The sequence below is a fragment of the Anabrus simplex genome, chromosome 2 (genome assembly GCF_040414725.1).
Source record: "Anabrus simplex isolate iqAnaSimp1 chromosome 2, ASM4041472v1, whole genome shotgun sequence".
Lineage (NCBI taxonomy): Eukaryota > Metazoa > Arthropoda > Insecta > Orthoptera > Tettigoniidae > Anabrus > Anabrus simplex.
Window position 1 is genome coordinate 181,829,259 of NC_090266.1, and position 12,295 is coordinate 181,841,553.

A 12,295-nucleotide genomic window follows, 5' to 3' on the forward strand; every position below is an offset into this window, starting at 1 on the left:
TAGTTGTTAACACCCGAAGTCGCAGAAATAAATGCTTATTTATATATGGAGTGCAAGAGGGTAAGAAGGAAGATAAGACGAGTATAGGTTATAAAGTAGTGGACATAATTCAGGGTAAAATGAAAATAAATTTCAGTGAAGTGGACATTGATGATGTGACAAGAGTGGGAAGATTTAGAGGTAATAGGCCTATCAAAGTGCAATTATTTTCTACACTGATGGCTGATACAGTGGTGCGTAATGCAGGTAACGTGCAAGGAGAAAAAATATGGATAAGGAGGGACATAGGAGCTGAAGAGTGGAGGAATGAAAAAACTCTTAAAAAACACATGATACGAGCTAGGCAGCAAGGGTTGAATGCAGTCATCAGAGGACAGGAATTAGTGGTGACAGGCAACAGATGGAGGAGAGTATGGTCGGTGAATAGACTGATGGACCTAGAACGGAGGATGAAACAAGATGAGGAGGCTAAGAGAAGTGTAGTGAATAACGGGGATGACAAACGAGTGGAAGATAATAGGCAAGTGAAAGATAACGAGGGTAGAAGTGTAATTATAGGAAGTAGTACTGAAGTTGGAGTTTTCGGTAGGTAATTATGATGGGTATTAGGATGAGTATGAGTGTATGGCAAATTGAGCAAATGATGATATGTTATAGGGTTGAAATGTGGTGTTGGAGAAGTGGTGGTATAAGATGGTGGATGGCAGAAGGTGAGTGTATTTGTAGAAGAAGTAGAGGTGGTGGTACTGAGATTGTATTGGTGTCTGGTATAAATGCTGAGTGATGGCAGATGAGTGTGTGTTAGGGCTGAATTGTGGTGTTGGAAGTAGAGGTGGTATATGTTGAAATGTGGTGTTGGAAAGGTATGGAGATGTAGTTATGATATGTTATAGGGTTGAAATGTGGTGTTGGAGAAGTGGTGGTATAAGATGGTGGATGGCAGAAGGTAAGTGTATTTGTGGAAGGAGTAGAGCTGGTATGCTGAAGTGTGGTGTTGGAAGTATTGAAGGCTTAGTATTCAAGTTATGATATGTTATAGGGTTGAAATGTGGTGTTGATGGCTATTTAATTTTTGGAGCTGGAAACAGGGAGTTTATTATCATTTTGTATTGTATTGGTGACTGGTATAAATGCTGAGTGATGGCAGACGAGTGCGTGTTAGGGCTGAAATGTGGTGTTGGAAGTAGAGGTGGTATATGTTGAAATGTGGTGTTGGAAAGGTATGGAGATGTAGTAATGTAACTCGGCTATTTGTAAATTTTGGTTTGGTAGAAGATGGAGTCTTCAGTAGGTAATTATGACGGGTAGGATGAGTATGAGTGTATGGTAAATGCAAGTTATGATATGTTATAGGGTGGAAATGTGGTGTGGGAGAAGTGGTGGTATAAGATGGTGGATGGCAGAAGGTGAGTGTATTTGTGGAAGGAGTAGAGCTGGTATGCTGAAGTGTGGTGTTGGAAGTATTAAATTATGATATGTTATAGGGTTGAAATGTGGTGTTGGAGAAGTGGTGGTATAAGATGGTGGATGGCAGAAGGTGAGTGTATTTGTAGAAGAAGTAGAGGTGGTATATGAGGTAGGGTTGGTGTGGTATTGCTGAAATGTGGTGTTGGAGTATTGCTGGTCAAAATTTTTGGAGGCGTGATTGGTATTTGTTATTCATTGCCGAAATTTCTGGAGATGAGAGGTAATTTTATTATGGAGTGTTATGACGGAATGAAATGAAATGAAGCAATGTTAACGCAGATTGGTAAAAGTTGCGTTATGGTTGATTGGAACGTAATGACGGAATAAGATGGCCGGTTTGGTATGCAATCATGTAATGGCTGGTTTGGAATGCAACCTGGTAATGCTGCTGTTGCAGCTTATGCTGGAGTAGGTCAGGGAACAATAGAGGTGATGAAAATGCTGAAGTAAGAAGGTTGCGTACGTGAGAGTGATAACAAGCATGGAGTTGTAACACCAGCAGTAGAATGTAAACATTGACCAGGCTGTTGTGAATTGATGTAGATGGAGTTGGTTCTGGTATAAAACCGGGACGGTATTGTTTATTTCATTTTATGTTATTTAGTATATAGTGGAGAGGGGTGGCTCAGGTTGGACTATTCTTATTAATCTTATTTGTTATTTATTATTATTATTGTGAACATGTATTCGGGGCTGAACGCCTGTTTTGTTCACTAATAAATACAATACAATACAATACATGGTTATGAGGGTATTTTGGAGTTGCAGTGAGGATGTAAAGGAGAGAGCATATAAGTCTCTGGTAACATGCCCATTAGAGTATGGTTGCAGTGTACGGGACTGTCACCTTAACTGGGTTATTTGATTAGGGAGCTGGAAAAAAGCCAGAGAAAAACAGCCAGATTTGTTCTTGGTGATTTTCAACAAAAACTAGCGTTAGGAAAATGTTGAAAAGTTTGGGCTGGGAAGAATTAGGAGAAAGAAAACAAGCCGCTCGACTAAATAGTTTGTATAAATGGGTACACTTGGGTGTCCGCTTGTTCAATTCACAAAATAATCTAATAATAATAATAATAATAATAATAATAATAATAATAATAATAATAAATATATTATTTTGTGTATTGAACTGGTGGACCCTGGGGTATACTCGCTTATACGTTGTATTTTTCAGTACAGAATGTAATATATAGTATGTTCCAAGCTGTCATTGTAGAGGTGGCATGGAATGATATGAGTAGAATAAGATTCAGTGTTGTTTTGAAAAGTAGGAAAGATCACAATATGAAAATTAAGTTGGAATTCAAGAAGACAAATTGGGGCAAATATTTGTTTATAGGGAAGGGAGTTGGACTGTGTTGCTATTGAGCTTTCAAGGCTTTTGATAGAGTAGATCATTGGACTAGACAAAAGGGTAATTGAATGGGTGGCTACATTTCTAGAAATTTAGAACTCAGAAAATTAGAATAGGCATTCTCATCCTACACTGAAGAAAATGGAAATTGTAACAACCAGAAGGAGTGGTGCTACATTGCTGCTAATGAACATGCAGGACGAGTGTTTGGTTGTGATTCGATGATTACACTTTCAGATCCCTCTGACCGCAAGTTTGGACAACAATCAATACAGGATGTGCCCACCACGAGCTGCAATACATTGATGAATTCATCGAGGCATGGAGTCAATAAGGCGTTGGATCGCTTCCTGAGGAATTGCTGCCCATGCTTGCTGCACTGCACTGGTCAGTTGTTCCAGAGTTGTGGGTGGCTGAGGACGGCTGGCCAGTTGTCGACCCATCATGTCCCACACATGCTCAATAGGACTGAGGTCCGGGGATCTGGTGGGCCATTCTAAGGTTGTGATGTCGTGGAGAGCTTCTCTGGAGATGCATGCAGTGTGAACCCGGGCAGTGTCCTGCTGAAACATCCCATTAGCAATGTTCGCCATCATAGGGACAACCACTGGATTGAGTACCCTATCAGCGTACTGTTGAGAAGTCATAGGGCCCTCAACAAGCATTAATTGTGATTTTACATTAAAGCCAATAGCTCCCCAGACCATAATGCTTGGTGTTGGCCCTGTGTGCCTCTCAACAATAAGATCTGGGCGGCCCCTCTCTCCGGTACGTTGGCACACACGATTCCGGCAATCACTGCGGGCAAGACAGAAGCGCGATTCATCACTAAAGACGGCCCTATGCCATTCCAATTAAATTAGAATCTAGCGGGTTCCACCTTTTCAATACAAAATACAATATTGTTGGATGGTATTTACAACATTATTTATTACATAACATGTTTCGGTGTTCAGTTTTTGACACCATCATCAGCTGTTCAGAAAGTGCGAAAAAACTTGGCGATCTAAACATTAAACAACATATTGTCATACTTAACTCCTTAATATACATATATACAGACAATAGAATATTGCACTAGTTAAATCCTAAACATCTATATTATGCTATATTAAAACTCTAATATGTAACAAGAGAATTCTTGTAAGTTACAAATATAAAATTTCTCGTCTGTTTGATGAGTTGTCTTCACATTCCTTAATGTCTGATTCTATACTCTCGTACTGTCAAATTCAAATGCGAACTTAAGATTGAGGAATTAAAATTGCATGCAGTCCATTTGATGTTAAAATGTTCATTTCATGTATATAATAACCACTTTGTTGGATTAAAAGTTTGTTATATACAATATGATTGTTAAAACTGAGCTGTCTTCTTAAATTTATTAAGTACAAAAAACTTCGTATTTTTAATGCTGTATGCGTGGTTGGAACTGTAATTTAATTTGTCCTACAGTTGTTAGGCGGACATATCTTCTCAGTTCAATGGAACCCTGCAATGATGAAACCCAATGTTAAGAGAAAAGCGAGAATATTGATAAAGAAAACTAATTGAATCTAACTGTTGATACGGCTGACTCACCTCTAAAGCTGTGTACTTCGCGTGACGGCTGCAGCGCGACGAGTGTGTCTGCTAGTATCTTGTGCTGTGAGATGAAGCGCCAGAGAAGGAGAAGTAGGGGCGGCAAAGGGGATGTTTCTAGAACGTCGAACTTTTTGGGAGAGAGTCCGGGGGGCGTTGTGGATGAAGACAGTAGTAAGCAAAGTTGTTACGTAGAGTTCAGAATACGTTAGAATTTTCTGGAATTTTTAACTTGTTAAGTAATAGAATCAAACAATCAAATTATACCTTGGGTTTTTCCAAGATTTCATTCAGATTAAGGTTAGCGTTATTGTATTGGTCTAGATGTATTAGACATGCCTCCGTAATGTCAAGCTTCTGTCCCTTAGACAGTGTTTCCATGATCTCGAGGTCTTTATGTCTGTGAATTTATGTCTGTATTCATGGATATGCTGGCCTACCGCTGAGAATCTGTGATATTTTACAGCGTTAAGGTGTTCCTGATACCTGACATTAAAGCTACGCCCAGTTTGCCCTATGTATCCGCTTCCACAGTCCCTACATTCGAATCTATATACCCCTGATTTAGAGTATGGATTGACTTTGTTGACAACCGAAACATTATGTAAAGCTGTTGTACTTCTATTATCTGTCTTGAATGCGATCCTAATGTTATGTTTCTTGAAAATATTTGTAATTCTGTATACATCTTTACTAAACGTGAAGGTTGCGATTTCCTTTGCTTCTGTTTTATTTTTCATCAGACTCGTGTGAGGGCGATATTTGAATTTGCTTATTATTCGTTCTATAAAATTCTCTTTAAAACCGTTAGCTTTAGCCATAGCTGAATGATGTTCAGTTCCTTGTCCAAGTTTCGTTTGGACATTGGTATGCTAAAAGCGCGATTCACCAAGCTGTTATAGGTCGCGCATTTGTGAGCTAAGGGGTGTATCGAATCATTACGTATTGTAACTGCAGTTTGTGTGGGTTTTCTGTAATTACTAAAAGAAAATGAAGAAGCATGCCTATTGTTCTTTAGGTCCAGATAATTAATTGATTTTTCTATTTCGGATTCTAAAGTAAATTTTATATCTGTATCTATTGTGTTAAGATTATTAAGAGTCGTAGAGGCGTTGGTTATGCATTCATCCAAGATAACAAATGCATCGTCTACATACCTAGACGCATACAGCATTAAAAATACAAAGTTTTTTGTACTTAATAAATTTAAGAAGACGGCTCAGTTTTAACAATCATTTTGTATATAATGAACTTTTAATCCAACAAAGTGGTTATTATATACATGAAATAAACATTTTAACATCAAATGGACTGCATGCAATTTTAATTCCTCAATCTTAAGTTTGCATTTGAATTCGACAGTACGAGAGTATAGAATCACAGACATTAAGGAATGTGAAGACAACTCATCAAACAGACGAGAAATTTTATATTTATGACTTACAAGAATTCTCATGTTACATATTAGAGTTTTAATATAGCATAATATAGATGTTTAGGATTTAACTAGTGCAATATTCTATTGTCTGTATATATGTATATTAAGGAGTTAAGTATGACAATATGTTGTTTAATGTTTAGATCGCCAAGTTTTTTCGCACTTTCTGAGCAGCTGATGATGGTGTCAAAAATCGAACACCGAAACATGTTCTGTAATAAATAATGTTGTAAATACCATCCAACAATATTGTATTTTGTATTGAAAAGGTGGAACTCGCTAGATTCTAATTTAATTGTGATCTCAGTTCAATACGGACAAAAAGATGAAGTTCCTTACGTTTAACTGTGCCATTCGTCGACCCATGTCGATCTTTCTCGACACCAGGCCAGCCTTACATGTCGCTGTTGTATGGTCAATGGAACACCATCTGCAGGGACACGGGCTCGTAAGCCAGCTGCACGCAGGCGATTACCAACTGTTTGTTGTGTAACGTGGGGTGCCACAGCTGCTGTTGCATGGGGTTCCATCCAGGCCATTTGAATGATGCGGCGATCCTCTCTCACAGTTGTCTGTCGCGCTGGGCCTTTGGCAGGTCTACGAGTGTGGGTACCTTCATTTGACCACTGCTGCCATACATGTTGTACCGTAGATGCCTGTCGGCCAACACGTGCAGCGACAGTCCTTAGCGATAATCCAGCCTCACACAGCCCAATTATCCGAGCCCTCTCAAACGGCGACAGTTGTTGATAGTGTGCTCTTCTCTGTCGTCGAGGCATGTTTGACGGGAAACACTTCACTGCACAGACTGCAAGTCAACTATGCTACACCAGAGTCCATATACTGGAGTTGATTCCTCCACGACCAATCACGTGGGGAGACCTGTAGCAACAATACAATGGGTTTGTAACTTTGATCGTTTACATACCCATATGGCATCGTTCCATATCTTGAAAATGAATACAAACGACCAATGCCTTCATGGTGTTGCAATTTCCATTTTCTTAAGTGTATAATGAGGAAGAAGGGGGTTCTGCAAATCATTGTTATGGGAGCTTTATGTTTTCTTATATATAAATGATTTAAAAAACTAGAATCACAGATAAGGCTTTTTGCATACAATGATGTACTGTATAGAGTAATAAATAAGTTATGGAATTTTCAGCGACTGTAAAAAGACCTTGACAATGTTATGAGATGGACAGCAAACAGTGGTATGATGATTAATGGGGTGATAAATTGAGTTATAATTTTTACCAAGAGAGAAACCCCTCTGAGTTTTAATTGTGTGTTAATGGAGTGAAGGTACCTCATGGAGATCCCTGTAACTCCCTCTATGTTAACATAAAGAAAGATCTTCATTGGGGCAATCATGTTACCAAGATAGTATTTAAAGCATGTTACCAAGATTGTAATTAAAGATTAGAGATCTCTTCATGTCTTTATGAAGTTATTTAGGGTTTGTGATAGGGATGAAAAGAACACATTTTAAGTCATTTTTAAGAGCCCAGTTAGAGTATTGTTGCTATGTATGGGATCCTCACCATGATTACTTGATTGGAGAACTGGTAAAGATTTAGAGGAAAGCAGCACAATTCTTTCTTGGAAATTTCCAGCTAAAGTGTAGTGTTATGAAATTATTGGAAATTTTAGACTGGAAAGACTGGAAAGTGTGAGATGAGCTCCTCGCCTGAGTGGTATGTTCTGAGCTATCAGTGGGGAGAAAGCATAGTAGACAAATAAGCTTGAATGGATTTTTTAAAAGTAGGAATTGGGAAAATATTTGTTTATACAAAGAGAATAGGTTGTTATGGAGAGCTGCATCAAACTAGTTTGTGGACTGATGAGTAAACAACAACAACATCAACGAAGAGGAATTACGGTTTGGAATAATTTACTAGGGCAGTTGTTTGATATATTTCCAACTTCTATTGAATCATTTAAGAGAAGACAACGTAAACACGTGATAGTGTGATAGCCCTAAGTGCAGATCATTGTGTTTGATCGAGTGATGCCTATTAATCTGGGCCATGAAAATATCAATTTAAACATTTGCTGATTATATCTGTTCTAGTGGTATCTGTTTATATTAATACAAAACTCTTTTTATTTCCTATCATTCTTTCTTTTTATTTTAGACTTAACACAATCAGTGAAGGAAAGGTTGCAGTGGGGGACTTAACAGGATTTGTTCCATGCACTCCATATGGTGTGATGGAGTTGATAAAGAGGTAAGTTTCTTTTGCTTTTAAAATTTAATATACTGTTAATACAAGCAATCCTATTTGTTTTAATAATAAGGCTGCATTGAGAGTAAGTGGTAGAATTTCTGATTAAAAGAGAAACGCTAACTGACTTGATGTGATTTAATTAGATGTAAATCCTTTTAACTGGTTTAGTCAGATGATTTAAATTTAATGACAAACAAAACTGGGGATTTGCGTTTGGGAGATAGTGGGTTCAAATACCATCGCCATCAGCCCTGAAGATGTTCGTTTTCTGTGGTTTCCTATTTTCACACCAGGCAGATGCTGGGGTTGTACCTTAACTAATGCCATGGCCACTACCTTCCCAATCCTAGCCCTTTCCCATCCCTCAGTGTGTTAGTGCAATGTTAAACAAGTAGCAAAAAATCTTGTGGGGAACACAATCATAATTGAGAGAGTGTAATATGATTACCATTATTTTGAAGATTAAAATTACTTTCTGTGGAAGAGGCCTAAGAAGATTGTAAGCGAATGATGGGGCTGTGTGATATGAATGAGTTAGAATAGTCCTTACGTGAATAATAATTACTGCACTATAATTTCAGGAAGGGAAATTTTGAAAAGAAAAAAGGAGGGAAGTTTAAAAAAATTCTATAGCTTTATTAAATATTTATTATATTGAAAATGATAAAATATACTACAGTACAAACACATCTACAGCTTTATTAACCCATTCCCGTACAAAGACGGATCTCTCCGTCCAAGCTACGCTGTGTCTTCGCGTACTAAGGTGGAGAGATCCGGCCTGGTACCGTGTTCATGAATGCTGTCTTGACTGTTGTCTTTTGTTATCAACTTCGTATTAGTACGAGGGCTTCTCCATAGATGACAGAATGTTTAAAATATACGATTTCCTCAGAATATTTGCTGTGAAAATAATGGGAGGGAGCTGAATATCTCGTATCTAAGCATCCATGGCTTTGAAGTATGTGTATCAAGATGGCAGCTTGAAAGCAAAACAAGGATGAAGACATACTCAAATTTTTAGAAGAAAGTGACATAGAACTCAACATAAGTGATGAAGATTGGGTTGGAAATGACAGTAGTTCGTGTGACATTGTCACACACATTGTCAGTGACAATGAACGAAATACTCTTTTACTGGCAAGAACCCCATTGAATGTCAGGCTTGCCGGCAATGTATCACCAGCTGTTTCTGGTTGTATTTTGGACAAAAATAAGTGACACTTGGAGCATGTAAGAAATTCTCCACGGAATAAAATTTGCAGTGTTATTGGGAAAAATTGATGCTGTAATTCGGAGACACTTAGGAGAAGCTCCTAGTGAATAAGAAGTAGTGAATGTATTCTTGACTGAACAGTTTTGGGAGCAAGTAACCAGGGAAACCTATGCTTACGCTAATTCTTTTTTGGAATCTGCTGCCGAGGATACTGGACTGAATAATTCTTAAGTACAGCAGCACTGGTTTCCTGTTACTGCTGATGAAATTAAGGCACATCTTGTCCTTGGTGTTTTGACATCTGAAAAATAGGAAGCTCTCATTACAGGATAATTGGTCCAAAGGCAGGGTAATAGAGGCCCCAATATTTGGGGAAACTATGCCATTCAAGAGACTCAAATCCATCAATAAATTCCTCCATTTCTCCACTGATTCTTCTAGTACAGAGGGTGATAAACTCAGGAAAGTTAGACCTGTGATGGATTTTTTTTTAGAAAGGTTTCAGAGTGTGTACATGCCCGATGAAAAAGTTTACATCGATGAGAGTTTGATGAAGTTCAAAGGTAGATTATCTTGCATGCAATACAATCCATCAAAGAGAGCTAGATTTGGCATAAAAATCTACAAGGTTTGTTCATCAGACAATGGTTACTGCTGGAGATTCAAGGTTTATACTGGGAAGGTTAGTGATGTTGATATGTCTGGAACAAAGTCCCAAATGGCAGACTTTGAGTTGACGCTGTGAGTGTGCTCCATGTTTATCCTGCCCTAACTGCATTTATAACAGCATATTGTACCAGTAAAATAGTCCGACTTTATGAATGAATTTTAAAGTTAGCACGAAGTAGGTCTCAGGGCAATACTGGATGGTTTCTAGCTAGGGCTTGGTACAGTAGGCAGGGTCCTATCTACAAGAAATTTTTTAAAGAGATTGAATAATAGTTTTTTATTCAGGAAATCCATTTCAAAGTGCACATCACCTTACTGTCAATAGTCGCTGTCTTCAACATCGCATTTTGATGACCCGTGCTCCCAATTCACCAGGCTGAACGGGCTGGAACACGTTCTGGAAGTTGCCAATATTACGTTGAGATAAGGCCGGAACACACAGGTCGGTTTGATATGGGTTTGAGTCTCGAACTTTTGACATTCTGGATGGTCTCAGACGTTCTACGATGTTCTACGACGATCTCCGACGATGTTATAGGGTAATCACTCGTCGCATAACTTATACAAGTGTCCAGAATTACACAGTCCCCCGACACTTCGGTTTAACAGCACTGTTTCATTTAATGTGGTTGTGATATGCAGTTGAATTCACTCTTAATCTTGTAGACAGAATTTATAAGTTCACTAAAGATGAAGATGCGGGTAGCATCGAGATTGGAAGAAAATAAAGCACAGTTCATGAATAGAAATAACGAAACTGAAAATTGTTCACGCACTTGGCACAGTTCGTGGTGATTTTCCACTAAATAAAGTAGCGCTTGACATTGAAAGAAATGTATGACTGCTCGTGAATTTATCAAAGACACTGGTGTCAGTCATGCAATAATACTAAACACTTTGACGAAGAAATAAGGTTGAAATGAAAAGCACAGTTCGTTGTTAGGCGCACTTGACATTAAATAAAATAGGTGACTGTTCGAGAGTTTATCAAAGACACTGCTGTCAGTCACACACAAATAATTTACACACTGTTCAGAAGAAATAATACACAATTTTGTTTGATTTGGATTAAGAACACAGTTTGAGTTCGGAGTGAAACCTTGGTGTCGTAGCACATGATTATGGTAATCACTTGCGTTAACATTCATGTGAAAGTTCGAACACTTTCATAAACACCCTTGTTTATAACTAAAATTATGCTGACGGAGATTTAACAAAATGTCACAGTTAATAGTACAACGTACCGGGCGAATTGGCCGTGCGCGTAGAGGCGCGCGGCTGTGAGCTAGCATCCGGGAGACAGTAGGTTCGAATCCCACTGTCGGCAGCCCTGAAGATGGTTTTCCGTGGTTTCCCATTTTCACACCAGGAAAATGCTGGGGCTGTACCTTTATTAAGGCCATGGCTGCTTCCTTCCAACTCCTAGGCCTTTCCTATCCCATCGTCGCTATAAGACCTATCTGTGTCGGTGCGACGTAAAGCCCCTAGCAAAAAAAAAAAAAGTATAACGTAGTAGTGTCACACTGACATTAATGTGTTCAGAGATTAAACTCTGCTGAGTGAGATTTAAAGAAAAATATCACAGTTCCCAGAATATTGCAGTGGTGTCACATTTAAATTAATATTGGCTCAGAGATTAAGTTTCACACAGACAACGTGGTAATGAACTCAGTTCCACAAGAACGAAAGTAAGTTATATCGAAAAGTTATACTTTACTGTTGTCACCAAGTCCAATACACGACTTGTCACAAACAGAGTTCCAAGACACGCAAAAATTATAAGTTCAACTTAACTGATGGACTCATTGTCCATGAGAAAGACTTTGTTATACATTAGAGCTTACCCGTGCACAATTTATAAGTTCAACTTGACAGTCAGAGTTTAAGTCCCACATGAAGACTGAATATTCGAGATAGCTTCGGTCAGCACTCCGAACAACAACACTGTAGTGTGGAGAGTCAGGCTGGCCTCCCAGCTACGACTGTCTGATCTGGGTAAAGGGAGCTCTCCTTCTATTCAGTTTGGGGCTCCTACGTCATCAGATAACGTGACCTCTTGAGGCTGATTATCTCGCGATTCCCTCAACGGATTTACTTGAAATTCACAATTTGAGACATTTATGTTATCCTCTTCAAAATGACGTATCGCTCAAGTCGCTGCGATTACTATTACAGAAGTTTTAAAATTTTTCATATCCAGAACGTACCAGGCCATGCAGGCTACACGTGGCGTCAGGCGGGTAGTCTATCCTGTCCCTGCAGCTGTGTCACACACACAGCTGTCGCTGGCTCGCCTGCTCGCTGCTCCGAACGTAAACAAACAGACTTCGCTCGGAACG

General features: G+C 38.8%; 1 protein-coding gene across 2 annotated transcripts in view; it reads left to right on the forward strand.

Moving 5' to 3' along the window:
- The window catches only part of pug (pug C-1-tetrahydrofolate synthase, cytoplasmic), a 629,281-nt gene that overhangs the window by 154,731 nt on the left and 462,255 nt on the right, over positions 1–12,295 (forward strand). For both annotated transcript variants that reach the window (XM_067140458.2, XM_067140459.2), the window contains exon 5: positions 7,979–8,071. In XM_067140458.2, the coding sequence (XP_066996559.2) occupies positions 7,979–8,071 (93 nt within the window). The remainder of the gene's footprint in view (positions 1–7,978; positions 8,072–12,295) is intronic.